Source organism: Podarcis tiliguerta (assembly GCF_965153285.1).
Source record: "Podarcis tiliguerta genome assembly, chromosome: 16".
In the NCBI taxonomy this organism is placed as follows: domain Eukaryota; kingdom Metazoa; phylum Chordata; class Lepidosauria; order Squamata; family Lacertidae; genus Podarcis; species Podarcis tiliguerta.
Window position 1 is genome coordinate 38,215,120 of NC_139549.1, and position 25,798 is coordinate 38,240,917.

The window sequence follows — 25,798 nt, forward strand, 5'->3', positions numbered from 1 at the left end:
ACACCTGGCTTACTAGCAGTGCATGTGAAAGGGACTGAGGGGTCTTGGTGGACCACAATCTTAACATGAGTCAAGAGAGGGATGCAGCTAGGTGTCCCCTTACCACCTCTTTTCCTATCATGGGCTGCAGATCCCTCCTTACCATCATTTATTCTGTTACCACCAGAAAAAATCCTTCCTCTTCCATGACCCTGGCTCTGATAATTTTTATTTCAAAAGAAAATACAATTTTTAAAGTGATGCAAAAAATTAATAATTTTTTAATGCAGCTACAGCAATGTGTTTCCTTTTTAAGGCTTAAGAACAATCAGCGGCCATTAAGATTTAATGATCAGGGTGCTGCTCCCAGATTCAGGTTCATTTGTGGTCTTTGTGGTTTCCGTCTCTGTCCGTCTCGGCTCAGGAATTGGTAAGTCAAGAATGTCTGTTATGAAGTGCGTGGCTGTGATTTCCTCTGGAATTTCTTCCTCAATAAAGGCATCTGCACCTGAAAGGCGAGAGGCATTGAAATGGACGTTAGGATTCAGGACAACGGAGATAAAGATGTTGCATCTGCACCGGGCTCTCCCCTCAACAGCTTACACTAGGCTGCATACACATCATTCATTCTGCTGATGTTTTCACAGTAAGTGAACCCCAGGGGCGTACAAAGTGGGGGGCAGAGGGGGGGACAAGATGGTCCCTGCCTCCCCCCAGCTGTAGAGCGGCCATACAGACTGTGCATGTGCAATGACCGTACGGAGTGCCACACATGCGCAGTCCATATGGGATGCCGTGCGAGCGCACTCCATATATGATGCCGCACATGCACTGTCCGTACAGGCTTATAGCTGTCAACTTTCAGATTTGAAAATAAGGGATCAGCAGCCGCAAAAATAAGGGATCAGCAGCCTCACCTGTTCCGGGGACAGTCTAGGGGATGTCTAACAATCCGGGATAGCAGCGGGAAGCAGTGGGAAACGGCGCTGGAATAAGGGAATTTCCCGCAAAAAAGGGAAGGTTGACAGCTATGTACAGCTGCCGCTTGCACGTATGTCCGTATGGGCTGCTGCACATGTGCACTCCATACGGTTGCCGTGCAAGCGGCAGCCCATATGGACACCGTGCAAGCAGCAGCCCGTACGGACTGTGCATGTGCGGCAGCTCATACAGCGTGAGTGGCAGTCCATAACAAGTGCGGCATCCCGTACAAACTGCACATGTGCGGCATTCTGTACAGAGTACGCATGTGTGGGATGCCGCACATGTGCACTCCGTACAGGCCGACCTGCCCCAGGAGCCAGAGAGGGTTCCTCCGCCACTGCTGTAGCCAAGTACCTGTAGCGTCGTAGGTGCCAACCTCCGAGCGGCCCCCCTCAGGATTTGCGCCCAGCAAAGTGGTGAGGCACTCTGCTAGCTCCTCTTCCGTGAAATGCTCTCCTGGGTCAAATAAGGTAAAAACACAACCTGTTAGCTTTGTGACAAATCCGTTTTGGGGCCAATGCTGCCCTCCTCTGGGTTGAGGCCCACCTCTCTGTTGTAGCAGCAGCAGCAGTTCATCCCTACTAATGGCCACCTCGCTGTTCTCATTCTCATAGCCCAGCACTTGGAAGGCATTTTCTATTTCTTTCAGTGAGAGCCCAAAGGCAGGCCGGTGATTCACATACAGCTTGATAAAGTCGCCTAAATTGATGTCGGTCACTTGCATGCCGGTCTCCAGATATTCACTGAATTTGACTTCATTTAGCATGTCTTCAATCTAAAGGAATAAAAATGTGCCTTTGTAAATGGAGATGCTGATGCCACTGGAATGCTTTGACATTCTGCGCCAAGGCAACAATAAAAGACATTTCATGGCCACTGAAAAAGGAACACTTTGCCGCCTAGAGAGGTCACATTTCCCAGCCCTCCAACCCATGCTCAGAAGGACTGGGAATAAATGGTTTGCATGATGTTCCCCTGAGTCTTACTCATTTGGCTGCCGCTGTTTGCAATGATGTCCAAATATATATTTGTTCCATTTCTATGCCATCTGTGTACCAAAGTCTGCTGGGTGGTTTACAAAATCAATAAAATATACAAATACAATACAGTTCAGTTTAAGCAAACTGGTTTGCTGTTACATCTGAATTAACAGACTGTTGTTTCTAATGTTGCTCCACTCTTGTGGGCCACTGTTTGGAGCAGCATCTGATAATTGTCCAGAAAAGCAGAAAAACCACACAAAGCATTGTTTGCACAAACAGCCTTTTTCAGACATAAAACTAAACCATGGTTTAATATTATATGAACAAGCAAATGCTGCGTGGAACTTCTGTTTTAATTCTGCCTCCAGATAATTGTGGGAAAACCATACTTCAGCAGTGTTAAAGAGCTCAAGGGGATGCAAGCTTGGAATTCATGTACTGTACATGCATTAACAGGCATGAACCCTAGAGAATGATGCACCTTCCGCAACTAGAGATTTAACTTTTAGAAACTTGGGTATTGGGGTAGAAGCTGAAGAATTGCCTCTCTCTAGTAACCTGCTATATGCCCACTCAACTCCTTCAATCTGCAGAACTGGCACTGTTACAGATGTTCTGAATTTATAAGGACTCCAAATTCTAGTGTGGCAGCACCTACATTTTGGGACCCCCTGCATATTGACATCAGGCAGGCACTATCACTAGACTCTCTTCAGTACCTGCTAAAAACCTTTTCGTTTAGAGAAGCTTCCCCAGATATGTGGAAAGTTGATGTGCATTTTAATCTGCTGTTAGTTGTTTTTATTGGTAATGTCATTGCTTTATTCTTTTTTTAAAAAAACCAATTTGATGTTTTCACAACCATGTGGCATATACGTTTTAAGAAATCAAATAAATAAATAAATAAATAAACACACACACACACACACACACATACACACACACACACCTCAATAAAAACCTCCTGAAAAGGAAAAACAGAGGTGGTGATTTACCAGCCACAGATACCAGATCTGGTCCTGATAACACAGATTCTGTTAGGAGTGAAAATAGATTTATGAATGAGAAGGAAGAAGAGAGGTGACGCCACTTGCAAGGCTATTATAATAATTACTGCTCCTGCCATAAAATTAGAAATATCAGTTTCTCTCCACGACCCTCATCATCCCCAAGAGGCATTTTTCCAAGGATATGACATGCATAGGGAGAAAGGAGTCGCAAAGGATTAGTGAGGGGGGGAGAAGAGCTGGTTCTCTTTTCACACCCTCTGGCTGTTTCATAAAAGTGGGGCAGCTCCAGCGCTGTTCTTATTGTGCCTGCACATATCTGCTCAGCGGAGGGAAGTAGGCCATGAACCCTCCCCACTACGCTACAATGCGCAGGGAACTGGGCTACATGTTTGGTCACCCTTGAAGAGCTTTTCCTGTCCTGCCACCAACAGGCACACACAGCGGATGCAAAAGGAAGATGCTGCTTGGGCTGAACTGTCTCCACAGCCCTGTGAAATCCTGAAACAAGGACACTTTTTGCTCAGTGGGGCTTCCACAACGTTCACCTTGTTTTGCTACTATTTCTGCTATGTCCCTGTCTCTCCCACCCTCAGGACTACCTGCCTGCAATGCCCTTTGGTGGTTTCCACCATCCCTAAGTGACAGAAGAGATACAGCTGCGATCACTGACGCACACTTTCATTGCTTCTGAGCAACTGCCCATAGGATTGCTCTGAAAAAATAGGCATACACAAGAAAACCACAAGGGAGCTTCTGGGTCTCCCTGGAAACCCCTTCTTTTCAATGCAGTGCCATCTGGCTCAGTACATAAGCTGCTGCTTTATGCAGAATCAGACCGTTGGTCCATCTAGCTCAGTACTGTCTACACTGACTGGCAGTGGCTCTCCAGGTTTGTCTCTCTCAGCCCTACCTTGAGATGGCAGGTATCTGTGCCAATTTCACATCAAAAATATATCCAACCACTCAGTCCTCTTTTTTTAAGGGAAAAAGTTGTCAGTACTCAGCATGAAGTGTTGCAGTACGTGCCACACTTTTAGCACTGGGGGGTGGGGAAGTACCCCCAGGAAAAAAGCACTGCAATCACCACTGCTTGCAGTACCTGAACAGTACCCTTGGTGGCATATACCATATTTTTCGCTCTATAAGACGCACATTTTCCCCTCCAAAAATTAAGGGGAAATGTGTGAGAGTCCTATGGAGCGAATGCAGGCTCCTTGGCTTCAGCGATAGCAACGCAAAGCCTCCGAAGCGCAGTGGGAGCGCTCCCGCCGTGCTCCAGAGGCTTCGGGTTGCCTTCACTGAAGCCTGGAGAGCGAGAGGGGTCGGTGCGTATCAACCGCTCTCGCTCTCCAGGCTTCAAAAGCCGCCTGAAGCCTCCAGAGCGCAGCGGGAACTCCCACTGCGCTCCAGAGGCTTCGAGTTACCTTCACTGAAGGCGAAGGCAATGTGGGAGAGGGAGAGCTGCGCAGCGCCCCTTCAGTGAAGCGGGAGGAAAAATAGAAGGGGCTCCGTTTCTCCTGCCGCTTCGCTGAAGGGGCGCTGCGCAGAGAGGGGGAGATTTTTTTCTCCTTGTTCTCCCCCTCTAAAACAAGGTGCGTCCTATGGTCGGGTACGTCCTATAGAGCGAAAAATGCGGTAGCTGGAATGGTGGAATTTACGGCAGGAAACCAGCACAGGGCCCTTATATGAATAATTTCCCCAGTCTTCAGCTCTCAACGTTTCTGACTACTGTCAGTATATTTATGCATACGTTGAGAAATTTAGTGCAAATTTCTGATCATATACATATTTTAATAGAATATTTTTCATGCTTTACGATTTTTTGCAAGCCATTTCCCCATATATAATACACCCCCCTAAACAGGGATGCCAAAACTTAGGCCCCACACGGTGGGTGCCCAGCACGCCCCGCAACGTCAGGACACAGTGACACCAAGTTGCGCCCAAGTTGTGTGGGGAGAGATCCAAAATGGACGGATTCTTCCATTCTGTTCCTACGCACAGGTTTGTGCAACTCTCCCCTGTAGTAATACTGACCTGTTCCTCAGATGGGTAGAAGCCCATGGCACGCATGACAAAAGGGATTTGCTCCAAAGGGATGTGTGTGGACACCTTTCTGGGTTCCATGGTGTCGATACCTTGATGACGCAGCTGAGCATAATAAAAATAGTCTTCCAGCTCCTGGAGGAGGGGGAAATGTAATACACAGCCCATGAGGAGAAGGTGAGGGAGCAGAGTCTGTTCAGCCTGGAGAGCACATGGTTAAGAGAGGTAGCTGGGTAGCCACCTTCAAATATTCATTTACTGCCACATACAGAATGGAGCACATTTCTTTTCTCTTGCTCCAGAGGGTAGGAATGGAACCAATCAGCTCAGATTGGGATTAGAGTAAACATTTTGAAGGATTTCCTGGCTACATGAGTTGTTCAACACACTGCCATAGAAGATGGCCAACTTTCTTTTTCAGAAGCTTTTAAGCGCAAAGTTTGATGGCCCCCAATTAGGGATGTGTAGTAATGGCTTTCCTGCACCAGCAGCGGCCTGTGGGTGTCAACTAGATGATCTTTGAGATCTTTTCCAGCTTTGGAATTTTATGAGAAAAGCACACGGAGTTTTGTGGCATGGAAAACACAAAAGGTGATGATTTAGATAGCTAGATAAATGATATCATTAATAGCCATTTCCTTTAAACTTGAACCCTGACATTCGGTTCATGTTTCATCTTTTAAAAAACATGTGGTTGGGGAGAAGGGATCAAGTATAAATGGTAAAATGCAATGACCGCATGTGCAAAGCAACCAACTGGACATGCAATAATGGCTGGATCTTGAAACAGTGCTGGCTCCAGGGTTCTGGGGTCCTTCAATGGGGCACTTGGATCTGGGGGAGGTGAAACATGGGGCTGCCTTTGAAAAGCATTTGGAAACTGGTGCAGAATGTGGCTTGCTAGTGGGACCCAGCAGCAAGGAACATATTACTCCACCACTCACTGGAAGCACGATTTGAAATACAATAGTGCCTCCAGTATCTGAGACAGTCAGCCTCTGAATACCAGTTGCTGGAGAACATGAGAAGGAAGAGTGCCACTGTGCTTCTGCTTTGCTTTTGGGCTTCCCATAACGAGCATCTGGTTGGCTCCTTTGAGAACAGGATGTGCCTTGGGTCTTCTCCAGGAGCCAGGCTCTTCTGATATCTTTTGAACTTTAAAACCTGAAACAATATGGGGGTGAGGTATCTAAAGGAGCACTTTCTTTCAATGAAGCTTCCCACTGATTAGGAACTTTGTCAGGGACGTGGGTGGCTCTGTGGGTTAAACCACAGAGCCTAGGACTTGCCGATCAGAAGGCGACGGGGTGAGCTCCCGTTGCTCAGTCCCTGCTCCTGCCAACCTAGCAGTTCAAAAGCACGTCAAAGTGCAAGTAGATCAATAGGTACCACTCCGGCGGGAAGGTAAACGGCATTTCCATGTGCTGCTCTGGTTCGCCAGAAGCGGCTTAGTCATGCTGGCCACATGACCCGGAAGCTGTACGCCAGCTCCCTTGGCCAATAAAGCGAGATGAGCGCTGCAACCCCAGAGTTGGCCACAACTGGACCTAATGGTCAGGGGTTCCTTTACCTTTTACAAAAGCCTATATCTGTGTATACCTGTCTTCTGAGCTTAGGGAGGTGGCTGCCGGAGAGTTTTCTCTACAGGGGTGCACAAACTGCTGGAAGCTCTTTCCAGATAAGTTTGCTTGGTACCACTTCCGTTAGCGTTAAGGGGTCAGGCGAAGTTTATTTTCTGCTTTAATTATAGTCACAGTCCTTTTCCTTATTTTTGACGGCTGCTTTCACCTGCTGACTCACCAGGGCTGGCCCTCTCCAGGGTGAAGCAGCAGGCGCATGGATGGGGTCAGGAAGCCGAAGGAAGGGGTTGGAGCACTGGGATAAGATTCAGCCATCAGTCCAGTCAGCTTCTCTGCATGGAATGAGTTGCTTCAGGCAGCAACGCATCTTGGGCTGATGCTGGACTCTCTCACTTTTCATCAATGCGGTTCTACTGCTGCTTTTTGGTGATATATATTTCATTTATCGACTTACTGTAAGCTGCCTTGAGGGTGTGGACGCGGAAAGGTAGAGTAGCAAAGCTATAAATAAGGAAAGCATGCAAGTCTTACATTACCTTGAAAAACTCGCCCTCTCTGCCCCCTTCCAGAAGGTTGTAGAATGGGATCAAATCTTCACCCCCCAGAAAAGAAGCTGCTTCCAGAGCACTAGGAGGAGAGCAACAAAGACACGTCTGAAGGAGAGGGGTGAGACAGGAGCCCCACACATCCCCATTGCCCCAGCCACCTACTGCACTGAAAAACAGGTCCTTAAAATTAAAATTATCCTGTGCAATTCCAAAAAAGCCTAAAGGGTGCAATCCTATACTTGAGTTTTGCTGTATGAGGAAGAGCTTTGAGATATACCATAAGCCTGATGAACATGCCAACAGAATTCATCAAATATACAGGTGGAACTGCTGAAAGCTATAGGGAGGAGCACCCCCACGATGTATCTTCTACCCCTTCACGCCACATCCTGTTGGGGGCATAATTCTGCACCAGCCCCAGAAATGGGCCCAATTTCCACCCCTTTTACTTTGTTGACTGGCATTCAAAAGCTGAGTGGGACCATGCTGTTTTCTACCAGCTGGGGGAGCTTGAACCTCCATCTTCTCATTTCTGACCACATGACCAATGCAGTGATTGTTGCCTCTCCCGGCCCTCCCCTTGGCTGCTTGGCAAAAGAGTCTTGCCACCCCTAGGTGGGACTTGAACCCTTGTTCCAGGATTGCTGGGCCATGTGGGAGCTGTGTGGGTCCTCTCACCTTCTTGGTACTTGATTTAGGGGGGGGGCAGCTGCACACCCCCTGGGTGTACAATGTCACACACATGTACGTGAAATCGCATAAAGTGGAGAACATCATCCAGACCTCTGGAAATCTACAAAAATCTTCCAAACTCCACCATAATCGCTCCCTCCAAACCTCATTTCACAAACTCCAACTTTCCACATGTCTCAGAGGTTGGTGCAAGGCCACAATAGAATTATAGTTACAAAGGCTCCTGGGATTGCTAGCTCTTTTCCCACGGTTTTTGCAGTTTCCCCCCTCTTTCTGGACCGTTTTTGCCCTTTTCACACCTTTTCGCAATTTAAATCAATTTATTTATTTATTTCCCAGCACCACACATAGAAGCAAGTTGCACGCAAGTTGAACGCATGTATGTGGGGAGACATTGTACACACGTATATATGATCTATTAAAAACATATGGACAATCACAACAAAAACAGAAGCTTCTGATTGCTTGCTACAGGTGGAATTTCCAAGGAGGCTGGGGACATATGATAGTTTTGTGCTGATTTTGTATTTTCCAGCTGTGTGCTTCCCTCCTCCCCTTCTGGTCTGAGCACGTGAAATAGCAATCCCTCACCCCCATAAGACACAAAAAAATAAATATATAAAAGAGTCCACATGTCTCACTCTAGGCATTACACACACACACACCTCACACAGAAACAATGAAAGCCCTCAATTCCCACAGTTCAATTTAATTTAATTTAATCATTCAGCCTCCAAGCCCATCCCTGCAGGAGCCAAGGCAAGAATCCAGTTCGCGCTGCCTTCTTTGCATCTGAGCATCCCACAAAACTAATGAAAAGGTGATAACTGAACCGGGGTGGAGCCTGGGCTGCTTGAAGAGTGCTTCATATCCCCACCACCACCTGATGAGGAGTTCTGTGCAACTAAAATCCCTGCATATCCCACCATGATTGAATATAGCAGTAAATGTGGGTTTTACCTTAGTACAGTAGTCTGGTTCCTACACAAACACACATCCCTCTCTACCCTCCATCCAGGCAAGCGAGAGCATGACCAGAGTTCAAGGACGCATATTCTGGTCAGCCTGAACCCACTTGTCCTGGCTCTCACTCTTCGCTTCAGGAAACCCAAAAGCTTCATTCAATAAATCAGCACATGGTCTCAGCATTAGCTCAAGTTAGACAAAAAAAATCATTGCAATTACAAAGTGTAAATTGCAGCAAGGCTTACAAATTATTTTTGTATGGTTGTTTGCAAGCCTTGCTGAAGTTCTACACTTTGTAATTGCAATGGTATTTTGCCCTGCTTTATTGTAAATTTATTCTCCTTATCAATATGTTGTCGTTGTTCCAGTCCTGCCCACGCTTAACTAACAGCCATGCTTAACCATGGTTTGGTTAGTGCCCCATCCCAGACATTTGCCAAGCTGGAAAACAAACCATGCTTTGGGGAAAGAAACCTTTGCCCACCTGCGTGAAGGTCTGCAGCTTGTTGAACAAACTATGGTTAAAACAAACCACGGCTTGGTGTCATGCATGCACAGAGTGATTTCCAATATTTCCTCTTGCTTCAGCCTCAAAGAGCAGCATAAATTTTGATCCATGCGCCTGCACCCTGAATGAGGCTGTGCCTTCTGCGATCAAAACGCTTGATGCTTCTCTATATAATTAAGTTAAACTTGGACATTAAATATTGCAGACACACAGAAGATGCCAAAGGCAGCAGTAAACCACTAATTAGCTCATAAAGCTCCTTCCTCCATAAACAAACTACAAAGCCGTTCAAAACTGCCTGGACTCCAGCCAACAATTACAAAGAAGGATCATTTATATTCTAGTGCCTTCGTTTAAATCTTGCTCAGGCTGGACCTCCAACCGATTAAGTCACATAGACAAAGAGTGTGCATGTATGCACCTGCGTGGAGAAAATATTACTAGTACAGCTGTCCCACTGCAATTGTATTTTTTCTGCTTGCTCTGATGCTAGTTAACCAGATGCCCTAAAGCAGGGTGCAGAGAGGGAACCTGTGGCCCTCCAGATCTTGCGGGACTTCAGTTCCCATGACCTCTGGCGACTGGCCATGTTGACCGTGGGCTGAGGGGAGTTGGAATCCAACCAACTATTGGGAGCCACAAGTTCCCCACCTCTACCGTACAGCAGTGGCCCCACAGCTGACGGCCAGGAGTGTCCTGGGGAGCATTTTTACCCCACTCCTACCCCAAGTGACAAGCATTTGAACACCCCCTACAAAAAACGCATCCCAGAATGCCCAGGCATAGCACACACAACCTGCTGAAAATATCCTACAATTCCTGCAGTGCTTTCAGCTACCACTTATCCATAGGTAGGGGATGCGCAAGGGGTGGGTCGTCCTGGGCGTCACTGGGCCCAAGCTGCCCTGTCCCTCCTGGGTGCCCTCCAGCAGGATGGTGCCTGGGAGGGACGTGGCAACTCGGGCCCCTGCAGGTGCCCCCCAGCGGTGCCCCAAAAAGGGGCTTGCTATGCCGCTGGGGCCCATGTTCTCTAATAGCAACTCTCCTAAATCTCAGCCGGATAAGCATCCTTCCTAGCCCTGCTACTTGAGATCAATTTAAGTGGCGACTGGACTGTCAAGGGAATCCGACTTCAGTTCTACCAACGGGAGGGTTTCCCCTGCGCTGAAGGACAGCAGGTTCATGATGTGGGGGCAGACCAGGCCATACACAGCTTTGTCCTCCAACAGGCAGATACAGGAGTAGAGGCTCAGGAAGGAAACAACAAGGGGGCTGCCCCCACGGCCTGAGGCAGCCACCTCGCTTTGCTTAATGGTAGGGATATTGTTGTATTGTATTCTGTGAACTGACCTGAGGAGATCTTAGGATGAAGGGCAGTACAGTGGTACCTTGGGATGCGAACGGGATCTGTTCCGGAGCCCTGTTTGCATCCCAGACAGAATGCAAGACGCGACGGAGCATCTGTGCATGTTGCATTTCGCCACTTCCGCGCATGTGCGTGACGTCATTTTGAGCGTCTGCGCATGTGCGAGTGGCGAAACCCAGAAGTAACGCGCTCCATTACTTCCAGGTTGCTGCGGAGCGCAACTCAAACGCGCTCAACCCGAAGCACATTCAACTCGAGGTATGGCTGTATATATATTTAATAAACAAACAAGTAAGTAAATAGATAGGGCCAGCCCTTCATCCCAGCCAGTTTGGGATAATGCCTTTTACCCACACTCAAGAGCACTCTCAGGTGGGGGGGGGGCAAGTCAATTTCATCTCAATTTCTCCCAGTTTCTCATTTTTCAAATATAAGTTCACTTCTCCACATTTCCACATCAGTTTGCATTAAAATAATTTTTAAGTCCTCACCAGCATTTCTTGTGGATTTCTTCTAATAAACACATTTACGCTAAACACTTCCCTCTAACTGAAATTAATATATGTATTTTAATTAAGACATGTATTTTAATGCACACGTTACCCTTGTATTTACATTTTTGTGCACATTACTTGGCTGTAGAACTGCACTGCAAAATTTGGAGAAGTGAAAATTCCTAAGGATGGCTGTGTTTCGATAAGTGTGAATTAGTTAAGTCCCCCTTTAAATGTAAATCGGACTGAATTGCTTCCCTCCTCCCAGAACCCTCAGTGGTTTGCTCTGCAAGTCAACTTTGCTGGCCATCCCAGCATTGATCAGGGGAAGTGAAAGCTCTGCTGCGACTTACACTAAATTAATGTCCCACTTCATCACAGTTAAGTCGTTACCCCCCGTCGTGAAGAGGTGGCACCCGTCGTAGGAGCACTCCAAGTTGGTGACGCCTGAAGGGTGGCAAATGAAAGCTGAGGACTTGTGCGGGTTCCCATCTATGGGCAGCATCTGCAGGCCGACCTAGGGAAGAATCCAGAAAACCTGATGTGACTCTCCCCAAAGACTCACCTAGTCCGCCTCCCCACTCCACAGCCTAGAGTGTACACCAGGGATGGGGAACCTGCCGCCCACCAGACGATGCCAGACTACAGCTCCCATCACCCTTGGCCACTGGCCGGGCTGGCTGAGACTGATGGGAGTTCAAGTCCAACATAGAGAAATAGCTCAGTTGGTTAGAACATGGTGCCTGATAATGCCAAGGTTGCAAGTTCGATCTCCGTATGGGACAGCCGCATATTCCTGAAATGCAGGGGGGTGGACTAGATGTTCCTCAGGGTCCCTTCCAACTCTACAATTCTAGAATTCAGTTCTATGTATGGAAGGCCAGGAATTCCCCCATTCTTGGTGTTAAGGCCAAGGAATTTTCCACTGCTGTTCCCACCATAGCAGGCAAGTTGAGCGAGAAGACCTCTTTGGGGAATTTAGAGGCCTGTTAAACCACAGAGCCTAGGACTTGCCGATCAGAAAGTCGGCGGTTCGAATCCCCGCGATGGGGTGAGCTCCCGTTGCTCGGTCCCTGCTTCTGCCAACCTATCAGCTCGAAAGCATCTCAAAGTGCACGGCGTTTCCGTGCACTGCTCTGGTTCACCAGAAGTGGCTTAGTCATGCTGGCCACATGACCCGGAAGTTGTACGCCGGCTCCCTCGGCCAATAAAGCGAGATGAGCGCCGCAACCCCAGAGTCGGTCACAACTGGACCTAATGGTCAGGGGTCCCTTTACCTTTATCTTTAAGGGCAGTTGCAGATTGCCACATCTCTTTGGCCATCTGTCAGCAGTTCAGGAACTGAGGGGACAGTTGGAGTCGTGCAACAGGCCAACAAAAGCCAGTAGATTTGGGTATTCCCTGCCATACTGGCTTTGAAAAAGGAGCAGACTGGGTTGGGAGAACCTGGGATGTCACAACAATGTGCCTCAAAGCATATGACGTTGACAACAATATATGGACAAAAATAAGTAGTTTACGATAAAGACAAAAGATCACGGCAATGTTCCTTGTAGCACTTTTTGTGGTGGTTCTGTACAACTGTGCCTGTGCCTGGGATTGTGTACAATAATGTGCTCAACACCCCACGGCTGTTCCTGATCCATCGCCAATGTCGGTTGCAAGCCTCCCTAATGTTTGAGGAGGGCAGAGGTCGAACTGGGAGCCTATCCCAGGCCTCGAAGGGACTCAGGATGGGGCTGGTCCAAAGACCTTCACCTGCCTTGTCTTTTGTAATGTAGGCCAAGTACCGTCTCTGAGGATCATGTCCCTCTGCGAGTGGAAGCACCAGAATCTTCTCCAGGGGGGAGCCATAGGCTGGTCCCATAACAGTCTTCCTAAAATAAACAAAGCAACAACAGGAGCGCTTGAGCACCTGACCTTTAACAAATTAATCCAGGGATCACACCTAAGGAAAGTGAAGGATAGCAGGCATTCCACCTTCTCCCCGCCCCCACAAAAACATATATTTGCCATTGCCCCACAAATATTAAAATCCTGTATCATGGTCATCTAATAAATCCTTGCCACCTTCACTCCCCACAGACTAGTTTCTCTCGAGTAACCCCTGCGCTACCCAATCTATTAAATATACATTAATATATGCATATCCGGGTATAGAATGCATTGTTTTTGGAGATAGGTCAAATTAACTCATAACTTAATAAATATAAACTACCACTCCATGTCAGAATAAAAGGGTAGGCAAAGCCTAGTATCCAGCTTTTCATTCCTTGCACTAAAGTGCCTCCATAAAAAAGGAACCACATGCTCTGAACTTTCCTCCCTAATGATAGCAATGGGCTCCTACTTATTAATCAACTGAAATGTCAGTTGATTAATCTACAAATTAAAGCTTACAATCCTAGTTACAGTATCTTCCCATAGACCTCGTAATGGAGGAAGGAGTTTCAGCACTGCAAAAGGAACCTGTGGACAGGGATGATGGGAGCTGGAGTACAACCACATCTGATAGACCTCAGGTTCTTCAGACTTTGTCTAGGGGAGAAGGTACCAGGGTCCACAGGGAAGCTAGTCGTCAGCAAGCTGTGTGACCAGGAAGGAAAGGGTTGTGTTTCAGAAGCAGCTATGAAAGGTCAGGTGGACCAGAGATAAGATATTGTAGCTCAGGAGAGGGAGAAGGTCAAGCTCAAGAAGGAGGAGGTCAAGCTCAAGACTGCAACTGAGCAGGTGGCAGGGCTGACACTGCAGCTGAGGTGGGGCCATTGTCACACAGAGCTCAATTGTCTTTGTGAAACAGTGCGTTGGTGGGAGTGCAGGTGGCGAGATGGTGCTGGACCCTGGCTGTCTGGAGTTGCACTTGGAAAGACACACAAACACAGCACTTACAGGGAGATAGGAGTGGGATAATTGCAGGAGACACGGAAGAAATAAACCAGAGATTTACCAGGTTACCTGCACAATCTTGTGGTTACGTTATACATTTTCATTTTGTACTGATTGTTGGCAGTGAGGAAAAAATATTCTGTGGTGAGAGGAGGGTACCAGGTGATGCACTTGGGGACGGCATGTTGTTCGATGCGGTCCCTTCGGATGACAACCAGCTCATCCTTGACACTCTTCTCCAGGTCATATTCCACCTGGAAACAAGGTAACAGAGACCCAGTGATGGGGGGGGGGGTCCAAAGATCTGTGTCCATCACTTGGTTTCCCTGAAGCTGAATGTGTGAAAGTGGCTCTACTGGGGGTGTGGAGGAACTGTGTTCGAACTAGGGATGTTAGAAAAATTCAATCCGGTTAACGTTGAAAGGTGAATCTAGCAAATTTACATTTTCTGAAACTGCAGCAGAACCCTCCTTCAAAATTTGCACTTTTCTGGATTTCATAATGCAGTTCCCCAGCCAAGTAATGTGTATAGAAATGCACGTGCCAAAGTAAACCATGCAAAAAATGCACAATTAGTGAAACTAACAAACCATGATGCATCCTTATGAGGGAAATGTCATGGATTTGTTGGACAAAGAGGAATGGTGGGAGAAGCAAGCTGGGGAACCCCCAAGGGAATCTCCAAGGGAGGATGGCTCAGTGCCTGGGGACTGGTGGTGGGACAACGATGAGTGGTCAGAGGGAGAAGAGAAAGAAGACTGGGAGGAGGAGGTGTCAAAAACTGAGGAGGTACTGTAACTGGGCTTAGTGAGCTGGGAGAGTCTGTGGCAGAGATAAGCCTGAATCAGAGGTAGAAGCTGAAGCAGGGGAGCAGGGAGGCCACGAGGCAGAGATGAGTTGGGCTGGTGAGGAGTCACAGTGTCTCCCCCTCCTGCTGCAACAAGCTCCCCTCTCACTTTGTCTCCCAGAACCAGAAAAGGACAGATGAGAGATTGGCAACACACAGACACATTGATGGAATCTACACATACAGTGGTGCGTCTCAAGATGAAATTAATTTGTTCTGCGAGTTTTTTCGTCTTGTGAATTTTTCGTCTTGCGAAGCATGGTTTCCCATAGGAAATGCATTGACAGTTTTAAGAAAAAGGCGCAAGATGTTTTCGTCTTGCGAAGCAAGCCCATAGGGAAATTCGTCTTGCGAAGCAACTCAAAAAACAAAAAACTCTTTCGTCTTGCGAGTTTTTCGTCTTGCGAGGCATTCGTCTTGCGGGGCACCACTGTACAAAAAACGTTCTGAAAATGCTTTTTTTAAAAAAGTATATTGAGTTTTCCATAAGGCTCACCATCAGCATCTGATGTCACATTGTATATTGCACTTAAAAGGTTTTATTTGCAGCTGTATAGCTGAGTCCAGTCTCCGATTGCTTGGGGGGAAACCCACGAGAGGAAGGGACTAAGGCAGCTCCAGGACGCAGAGACTTTCAGTCTCACAATTGCTTCATGGGGGCAAGAGCTACCGGAGATACGTTGCTGTGCTCATTAGGCCTGACAGTCCTGCGCAGATCCTGTTTTTGCTAATAAAGAGTTAACGCCCAACTTGCATGGTGTGGTTTACTGCTGGCTTGCTCCTGACAGGAAATGATGCTTTGCAAAAAGGTATGTATTAAGAAAACTGCATACTAAAATGCGTGCATTAGGAGAAATCCTGGTGCATTTGACCGGATGTGTGGTGGAATGAGCTTGGTATTCAACCCTTGCTGAACCTCCACAGGGCTGAAGTTGAAGAGTGGAGGCCAGTCATGGCCGTTGGGCAACCTGACTTGCACTGCTGGCTTGACCTCCCAAGTCCCTGGTTCCCAGCCTCCAATGGCTCCGCTCTGAAGCCTCTCCAGGCTGACACATCTCTATGCAACTATGCAGCATGACCAGAAACTGTGTCCTGCTCACAGCACCTACCAAGAGTCGATCTTCCCCAAGAGTTAAGAGCCAAGGCTCATCGCTGTCCAAGTGAACCCCAAAGAGAATGGTGCGAATGGGCTTGTAATGGGAGTGCAAGGCTGCCAGGCGGTCCCAGACTTTCTTCCCCTCAACCATGGTTTGTTTGTAAAGGTTCAATGAAATGTTTTCATCCTGAAAGACAATTAAAGTAAACCCCCACTTTGTATCAATGAATTGTTTCCTTTAGTTTTTCCTTTGCCACAGCAGCACAGCTATTTAGAGCAAGGGTCAGCAAACTTTTTCAGCAGGGGGCCAGTCCACTGTCCCTCAGACCTTGTAGGGGGCCAGGCTATATTTAAGACAAAAAAATGAACAAATTCATATGCCCCACAAATAACCCAGAGATGCATTTTAAATAAAAGCACACATTCTACTCATGTAAAAACACACTGATTCCCGGACTGTCCACGGGCTGGATTTAGAAGGTGATTGGGCCGGATCCGGCCCCCAGGCCTTAGTTTGCCTACCCATGGTTTAGAGCGTTGGATTTTGATAGCTGCCCTATACTGAGTCACATCACTGCTCCGTGTAGCTCAGTACTGCCTACATGGACTGGCAGCGGCACTTCAGACAGGGGTCCCTCCCAGCCCTATCTGGAGATGCCATCGGGGTTTGAACCCAGGACCTGTGGCAACGGCAGGCAAGGCTGGTGCTCTGCCCCTGGGCTTCCAGCATGGAGAGATCTGGCTTCATAGCCCTTCTTGGCCGTGAAAGCTCATTGCAGTCACTATCTGCCTGTTGCAAGGTTGTTAGGAATATAAAATGGGGGCAAGGGGGCAGGGTGAGAGAGCCACGGACGCTGCTCTGAACTTCTCGGGGAAAGGGCCGAATTGTATTTGCAGTAAAACATTGATTCCATTTCCCCCCAGACTGCTTCTGTGTTGTAGGGAAATACAAGAAATGCTTCTGTAGGAGTAAAGCGCTACGTGACTCACACGACAAGGGAAAGGAATACTCACAGCAGTCGCAAGATACTGGGAGTCAGGAGAGAAGCTCATGATGGTGATGGGAGTGTTGGAATATCGGAAAGGCTCTGGACAGTCGTTTTCCAAAGATATAGAATCCAAAATGTAAACACTTCCATCAATGAATCCGGCTGCCAATAATGAACCTAAAAAGTGCATGGGAGAAATAGTTGTTCCGCAAACTTCTCACCCCAGCAAGATTGGATGATCTAAGGCAGCCGACCCCAGCCTGGCTTACTGCAGATGTTTTGGACAACCACCGTCATCAGCTCTGTGCTGGTGAAGATGACGGGAGCTGCAGCACAAAACCTCTGGAGGGAACCAAGTCAGCGATGGCTGGTATAAGGCAACATCTTTTTCTACTGGTGAGAGGGTGGTTCCTCACAATTAGGTGGGAAAGAATTAAAATGTTGGTTCCTTGTGGCAACTAATATAATGCTATATTGGCATGGACAAGATCTTTCCGTAGGGCTATCTTAGACATTCTTGCTGTCCAGCAATTTTAATTAAAAACTGCCCGCTTGTGACTTCTGACTCTTATTTGTATTCTGTTCAAGAGATAGAGCCATCACCAATGAACCAACTCTTCATCCCTCCACAGGGAACAGATAACTCAAAGGGCAATTCCTCAGCTATGCTGAACAGGAAGCCTATAGAGAGAGACTCCACAAGGAAGAAGCATCTGATTAAAGGCACAGTAGCCCCGCAAAAGCTCAGTAGTTTGGCCTTGCAAGTGCACTTATTTCTAATTTTTTAATTCTATTAACTAATTAATTAATTAATTTATTATTATTAGTCAAATCCCGCAAATCAGGTTTGAAAAATTATGGGAGGGCAACACAAAGAATGCTAGAAAGCAGCTAGCTGGAAATAGTGTTTCCTTTAAAATGTGAATTAAAAGGATTACAATTCCAAAAAAACCCCTGCTGGTGCAGAAGCAATAAGAACAAAAACACCACCCACTGTTAATGGCCAGCAATGGGGCCTCTTATTTGGAATCTTCCTTAGAAAGAGTCAATCTGATTTTGAGGATCCATAATGACAGAACTAGCATTGCTTAAGCTGTATGCGTGTAAAGAATTATTGCAAAGGCATCAATAGACTCAAACTCTCCCTTCCCTTCAAAAGAAATGAACCCTGTGCCCCCAACCTGCCAAAAATCTCCCACCTCCCCAGACTTCCTTTTGCAGGGGCGAAACTAGGCTTTCTTTCACGCAGGTTAAAGACCCAATTTGGCACACCCACACCCAGGCATTTCCATGCACAAACACAATGTCACCCCTCTGGAGGCTTCACACGGGGCAAAAAGCCTGGCTAGCCTGCCGCCACCCCTGCAGCTACAGCTCTGCCTCTTGCAAAGGAAGGAGTATGGATCAATACCACTGGAGTCATAGCAGAGGCTCTGGATGCTTTCACCCTTAAAGATTCGGCTAATGAGGTATTTATTGATCTTGTAGTTCCACACTTTCAGGAGCCCGCAGAAACTCCCCTTGGCCATGAGAGGTTTGCTCGGGTGGCAGCTGACGGCATGGACGGCCTCCTTGGGCTCCTCGAGGCACTTGCTGACTTTCGTCCCTTCCGTCTTGACGTGGATCACCAGCGCATCCGCCGTGGAAATAATAAAATTCCTGCACCGTGAAAAAGAAACAGAATTTTGATTCATACTCCAGAGCAGGCATAGGCAAACTCTGCCCGCCAGATGTTTTTGGCCTACAACTTCCATGATCCCTAGCTAGCAGGACCAGCGGTCAGGGATGATGAGGATTGTAGTGCCAAAGCATCTGGAGGGCCGAGTTCTCCTATGCCTGCTCCAGAGTAACATGCTGAGACAGTGAATATGATATTTACTGGATGCCTACCACTGATCTCAGTTTTTCCCTACGGTTCGTTATATAACTTACCTCTTGGTGACCGATACATACGCAGAAAATGAATGCGAAGCTGCACAGACGGCCTTAAGTGGTGGCAGCTTTTGGGACAACATCACCATGAGTAGAAAATAGCCCTGCTATTTTAAATAGACCAAACCCGATTCTCTTCAGTTCTCACCTGACAACAAAGGGAAGCCCTGATAAAGTGGAAGAAGTGGGGAATTTGGTGGTGTCCTCAGGACACATCGGTTTCTTGGAGAAGGATATGGATCGGATGCGTCCCAGTTTAAACTGGCTGTACCAGTGAAGAAGCTGCAGGTCTCCATCATAGAACTTCACATGGCCTTTGACATCACAGGTCACAAAATTCCTGAAAGGAAAATCAATTTGTCGTAGAGATATGGCATCACACTGGCCACAAATAATAATATTAAAACCTAAAATAGGTAATATACTATTGCTCTGGATTTGCCTCTTAAAAGAAAAACCTAGCTGGACCAAAGACATTTTACTTCCTGGGGCAAAGGAGAAGGTGAGGGGAGTGCCTCAGGTGGCAGGATCCACAAGTTAGCAGATTCTGATGTAGATCTTTACTGCTCCCTTGTTACTGATGTAGATCTTCATTGATCCCCTCTTCCTTGGCAGGAAGGGGGGCACCATTTTGTGGCTCGCCCCAGGTGCCACCATGCCTTGGCACCCATTCTCTGCATCCAAGTCAGCAAGACTGCAGCTGAATGTCCAAGACAAGCAGTGAGGAGCATCTCTGCCATACCTGAGCGCAGCACACCAGCTCCGAGGGGGCAGAACAGGGCGCAAGACACGCACAGCTCTGCTCCGCACCTGCTGCCTGCAGTGGAGATTTCAATCTGTCCTGCTGAGTCAGAATCTGGACAAACATAATGTGAATGGCTTCTACTGGCAGCTAAGGGCCACAAAATAGGGAGCACAGGACATTATTATTATCAGGACCAACGTCCGTCATCAGAGAGAGCTCTACCTCAACCGAGTATTGAAAGTAGATAGGAAAAGCCATAGCTCAGTGGTAGAGCACCTGTATTCAGGTGGTCCCAGGTTCAATCCCCAGTGGTGATGTCCCCTGCCCAAAACCTAGAGAGCTGCTGCCAGTCTGTGTAGACAATATTGGGCTAGACGGACTAATAATATGGCTCAGCATAAAGCAGTTTTCTATATTCTAACTATTATACTCATGTATATTGTTCAGACCGTGTCTGTCTTTTATCCTTTCAGGGCCAGCCCTGTCACTAGGAAGAGTGAGGTAGAAGCTGGGGGTGACGAACGCTGCCCAAGTCTGAGAAGATGTGTTGCCTGGGCAGCAGCTTAATGTCACCACTTGGGGGAGAGGGAACCGTCTTGCAGCCATTGTTGGGGCCAAATTCAACAGTTTTGGTAGGTGGGATGGAGTGAGGGCTGCCATCTCTTCCTTCAGGCCTTGTTTTGAATGAGGCGGGTGAGCAGGTGTGCTTTGGAAATCTCATTCCAAATAGTTATTTCCAAGGGAGAGGGAAATTTGCTGGCAATCAGTTAGTAGAACCACAGAGAAGGAGGAGAATTTGGCAAAACAATTCCTTGCTCTTGCACTAAACTATGTTTCTTGGGATTCTTTGGCTCCCTGAGGTTCAGTTAGCAATTCAGATCCAGGGAGCCCATGTCACAGATGCTGAAGCTCTGGCCCTTGTGACAGAGCAGGTCACGTGATAAATAATATGTTGCCTGCACTGCCAGGGCAGCTGCTTGGCCTGCAACCACACCTAGTGCTTCCTTGGTCTTCTCATAGAGCCGCTGCGCTGTGTGCTATTTATGAGACAGGATGGCAGGTCTCTTGTGAAGCCCTTGATACAACCAACTCTTTCATGGGATGCAATCCATCCCTCGCTTTTGCACTTTTCTGTTCCTGAATGCAGCAGTGCCCTCTGCTGGGTAAAACTGGGGAGCTTCTCTTAACACTCACCAGGTGTCCCATAAATGACAGCCAAACTAAATACAGTACGGTAACGCCGCAGTGGAAGGAGGGGCGAATTGGATCCGAAGAGTGGCAGGCTGCATTTGGACAGGGGCTGCTAGGTCAGCAAGCATCCCAGACCCTAAGATTTCAGGGCCCAAACCTGAGACCCCCTGATGATGTCATGGGGCCCCAGTGATGTCATAGAAGAAGAGGAGGAGTTTGGATTTGATATCCCGCTTTATCACTACCCTAAGGAGTCTGAAAGCGGCTAACATTCTCCTTTCCCTTCCCCCCCCCACAACAAACACTCTGTGAGGTGAGTGGGGCTGAGAGACTTCAGAGAAGTGTGACTGGCCCAAGGTCACCCAGCAGCTGCGTGTGGAGCAGCAGGGAAGCGAACCCGGTTCACCAGATTACGAGCCTACCGCTCTTAACCACTACACCACACTGGCTCTTCATAGGGAGTGGGCCCTGGAAAGTCTGTGCAATATGTGTAGAGGTGGGGGTTAATGTGACAGGGGAAGAACAAGGGAAGGAAGGCAGACCCCGTGCCCTGAGAGTCAATCCAATAATTTGCAGCTGGCTACTGCTGGGCTGATGCCTGCAAGATGCACATGTTGTCTTCCTATTTAATAAATTACATTACACTAAGGGTCCTTTCACACACACACACACACACACACACACAGAGAGAGAGATTCAAGCCCTCCTCCTGCCAGCCCTGGAAAGTCTGGCAACCCTAACTGGAGCTACTGGTGACAGGTTCTCCCCTCCCTCCCCCCCCCCCCGCCCGTAGGGGTAGGATGGGCCTGTTAAGATGGCCTTCTCCCAGAGACATATGGAATCTAATGATTTGCTGAATACTTTTGTGGATTCTCCACTTGGCCTGGCTGGTCTTCCACGGATGCACCCATGGCTAGGTACCTGAAGATCTAGCATGGTCCCTTGATGCCCAGACGACAAGGCAGATGGGATACGTAAACCTGAGAGATAAGCTGCTCACTTGTCTGTGATGGCCAGCACTGTGATGCCATCCCGCTGCAAGTGCACCAGCTTGATGGCTTTCATGTTGTAGGGTTTGACGCAGACGGCAGAAGACTTGGAGGGAGGGCAAACGGCATCCCAGACCACCAGCTTCCCTTCCATAGTCCCAGTAATGGCCTGTGTAGAGCTGAAGTGGAAAATGGTCTGGCTGAAGATCCCCACGACCTTGTTGAATGACTGGAGAAGGGAGAAAGGGAAAGATGCCCTCTGCCACCCAGCAAAACACAAAGCAGCCAGCGACAGAAGAGCTTTCAAATGCATACAAGGGGCAGAGAACAGAGATAGAAGAATGTGAGGTCTCCCTCTCTCCAGTTCTCTTTCCCCCCCAATTTTAAGGTCAGTTTGTACCCCATTTCTGCATCAGTTGGCGAATCTTTATTTTAAGAATTCTATAGCTGCATTTTCCTGCACAATCCTTCCAATGGACACATTTTTGCAAGCCAACACAACACATTTTGCACATGGCTTTCAATAACATACACGTTCTTATGACCTGTGTCCCATAATATATGAGCTTTTTGCTTGCCAAACTGCACCACCTAATTCAGACACAAGCACATTGTTTCAGTTTGCATACTGTTTCAGGGAGTGTGAATTAAGTGGGCTTGCATTAGAAGCAAATTCTTCACCTGTCCCTACCAGAGAATAAGAGAAGGCAGGGTGGGTGGGTGTGTTTTCGGTGGTTCTCACCCCCACCCCCAGCACTGCACAAACAGCAAGCACAAACAGCAAGAACAGGTTGTTCATATTTATGAGTTTGCAAGATGAGAAGGGCTGTTTAGGGCAGCCCTGTTTAGGAGAATATTGCTCTCCTGGCTTCAGCAAAAGAAACCCGAAGCCTTCGGAGCACAGCACAAGTTCCCGCTGCACTCCAAAGGCTTCAGGCGGCTATACCTGAAGCGTGGAGAGCGAGAGGGGTCGGTGCTCACCGACCCCTCTCGCTCTCCATTCGCTCCACAGGACACACACACATTTCCCCTTCATTTTTGGAGGGGAAAAGTGTGTCCTATAGAGTGAAAAATACGTTACTTTAGGCGGGAAACCCTGGGTTGTTGTTGTTGTTACAATGTGACAGCAGGCTGCCTATAAAAACAGGCTGGCTGAGTTGTTCAGTTCAGTTCCAGCTTACTTATAAAGAACTACTTGGAGAAATCTCTGTGTCGTTTGCTATGTCCACCCACTATTCCTCAGCCTCTGCAGGCCCAAGGTTTTCAAGACGGCCTGAGTTTTAATCGCGCTACTAGCAGTCCAGGCAGCGCTGTGGGACGTGCTAAAGGAGAAGCTTAAAAATCACTAAGCTCCAAAGCCGTCCAAAATTGCTGCCCACCATGCGTTCTACCACCGGGACCAGGCAGAGGGTGAGAACTTCAATACAGAACACAGAATATACTCTGGAGCACAACTTCAGAGTATTTTTGCCCTCCTCCGCTCTCCGCAAACCCATCCAAGCCCCTCATAATCCATTTGCTGCTGCTTGGCTGGGCAGGCTGATGGGCAGAGTGTGCAACACGCCAGTCTCAAGATCTGTGGAACATCCTCCCATCAGATGTCAAGGGAATAAACAACAATCCGACTTTTAGAAGACATCTGAAGGCATCCCTTAGGGAACTTTTTAATGTTTGAAGTTTTATTCTGCTTTTAATGTTCTGTTGAAACCTGCCCAGAGTGGCTGGGGAAACGCAGCCAAATGGGTGGGGTAGAAATAAATTATTATTATTATTATTATTATTATTATTATTATTATTATTATTAATTATTATTATTATTATTTCGTTCAGCAATTACACATTCAAAACAGAATGAGTCAAATGACATGAGCACAAGCAGCAGGGCTGGATGGGACGAAATACCCTCCCGTTTAAAGGTTCGCTTTCAGTTTAATTGCGCCATCAAGGTACTAACAGGCAGGTCTTTAAACTGTTTACAACACTGGCCTTGGACTGGAGATAGCCAGGGTCAGCCAATTGTGTGAATTGGCCTCTGGGTGTCTAGCCATGGTGAGTTTGCACACAGATTGACTGGTCACCTGTTTTTGCTGAAGGACTTTGGATTTGCTTGCTGCAGAACCGTAACACAAAACATAGGCACCAACTCTAGGGGCTGCGGTCCCTTTGCCTCCCCATAAAATATTTGAGCCCCACCCCCAGTTGATGGGTGGTGCTGAGGAGGAGGAGCAGCAACAGATGCCCCTGCGTGCTTGCCCACTGGCTCTCTGCCTGGCAAGCAAGCAGAGGGCACCATGCGAAAGAAGAAGACAACGACGGGCAGCAGCTGGCAACAACAGTGGTGGTGAGATAGAGGAAGAGTAGGAGGGCGCCTTGCCCAAAGGCCCTCCAAAGGGGTCAGTTCTGTACATTCCTAAGGTGTTCAATGCAATACTCACTTTATCTGTCAGGGGCGGAGCATGGTAGTGCAAGATGTCCGCATTCTAAGAAGACATGGAGGAAAAAACAGAATCAAATCTCAGACACCACCAAGGCCTGTCTCCCACCCCTCCACTTCACTGTGAGCAGCCCATTTCCAGTAAGCTTGTTATTCTAGGAACCTTCTAACATCATTTTCTTCTTTCCTCCCCATCACTTTTTCCTTTTGTGCCATGTCTTTATATAACAAGGGCACAGCCTGTGTCTTGTTTTTGTTGATCTACAAGCCTCCTGGGAACCTTTCCAGCTGATGAATGGAGGGTAAATGCATTGGATGTGTTAATGAATGAACCTGGGACCTTCTGCGTGCAAACCAAAAGCTGAGTTATGGCCCCTCCCCAACATTTTCAGAAGTGCCGGCACTACCCAGGCCAAAGGCAGCCTTGAACCTTGTCTGGGATTTCCAGACCATTTCTGTGTTGGAGCTGCACAGTCATAAAACAGAGAACACTTACATCCACCGTGGACTTATTACCAGCTAAAACAACATACCAAAGTACAGCAGACATTTTTATTCCAACTTACCCATATGTAGAAGATGACTTGAATTTTACTGTTGCTGACCAGCTCATTATGGTCTCGGGAATTAAAGGCAATGTAATCCTGGAAAATGAACAAGCTCAGAGGTGACAGCAGTAGCAGAATGACACTTTATCTCAGGGGTCAGCAAACCTTTTCAGCAGGAGGCCAGTCCACTGTGCCTCAAACCTTGTGGGGGACTGGGCTATATTTTGGGGAGGGAATGAACAAATTCCTATGCCCCACAAACACCCCAGAGATGCATTTTAAATAAAAGGACACATTCTACTCATAAAAACACGCTGATTCCCAGACTGTCTGTGGGCCAGATTTAGAAGGCGCCTGGGCCGGATCCGACCCCCAAGCTTTTGTTTGCCTACCCATGCTTTAGCTCATGGCACTTAAAATTTCTTCTCATTTGGAAGCCTACATAGAGTTTGACCCCTAAGTCAGCCTTCCTCAAAGGGATGCCTCCCTCCAGATGTCTGAGGCCCCAACTCAGACCGTGTGGTCAATGGGCAGGGATGATGGGAGTTGTAGTCTAGAACATCCGGAGAGCTCCAGGTTGGGAAAGACTGCTTTAATGAAATCTGATCCCTAAGTATTAACTAAGATTCAGTTCACACACTTTTTTTCTGCTACACTGATGAATTGTTGTTGTCTCTACAGTTAAGGATTCACAGAATCAATATAGTGTGTGCACGCACACAAATGTCCACATCTATCTCACCAATCATACGTAAAGGTAAAGGGACCCCTGATCATTAGGTCCAGTCATGGCCGACTCTGGGGTTGCGGTGCTCATCTTGCTTTATTGGCCGAGGGAGCCGGCGTGCAGCTTCCGGGTCATGTGGCCAGGATGACTAAGCCGCTTCTGGCGAACCAGAGCAGCGCACGGAAACGCCGTTTACCTTCCCACTGGAGCAGTACCTATTTATCTATTTGCACTTTGACGTGCTTTTGAACTGATAG

The 25,798-nt window shown here is 47.7% G+C and overlaps 1 protein-coding gene across 2 annotated transcripts in view; it reads right to left on the reverse strand.

The window, feature by feature from the left end:
- Positions 1–240: 240 nt before the first annotated feature.
- The window catches only part of CFAP251 (cilia and flagella associated protein 251), a 34,656-nt gene continuing 9,098 nt past the window's right edge, over positions 241–25,798 (reverse strand). For both annotated transcript variants that reach the window (XM_083418169.1, XM_083418170.1), the window contains exons 8-22: positions 24,833–24,910; positions 24,268–24,312; positions 21,844–22,061; positions 19,056–19,247; positions 18,387–18,634; positions 17,001–17,152; positions 16,000–16,173; positions 14,113–14,297; positions 12,920–13,034; positions 11,511–11,674; positions 7,119–7,209; positions 4,994–5,137; positions 1,510–1,738; positions 1,318–1,419; positions 241–487 (exon numbers count right to left, since the gene is read on the reverse strand). In XM_083418169.1, the coding sequence (XP_083274295.1) occupies positions 318–487; positions 1,318–1,419; positions 1,510–1,738; positions 4,994–5,137; positions 7,119–7,209; positions 11,511–11,674; positions 12,920–13,034; positions 14,113–14,297; positions 16,000–16,173; positions 17,001–17,152; positions 18,387–18,634; positions 19,056–19,247; positions 21,844–22,061; positions 24,268–24,312; positions 24,833–24,910 (2,307 nt within the window). In that variant the 3' untranslated portion in view covers positions 241–317. The remainder of the gene's footprint in view (positions 488–1,317; positions 1,420–1,509; positions 1,739–4,993; positions 5,138–7,118; positions 7,210–11,510; positions 11,675–12,919; positions 13,035–14,112; positions 14,298–15,999; positions 16,174–17,000; positions 17,153–18,386; positions 18,635–19,055; positions 19,248–21,843; positions 22,062–24,267; positions 24,313–24,832; positions 24,911–25,798) is intronic.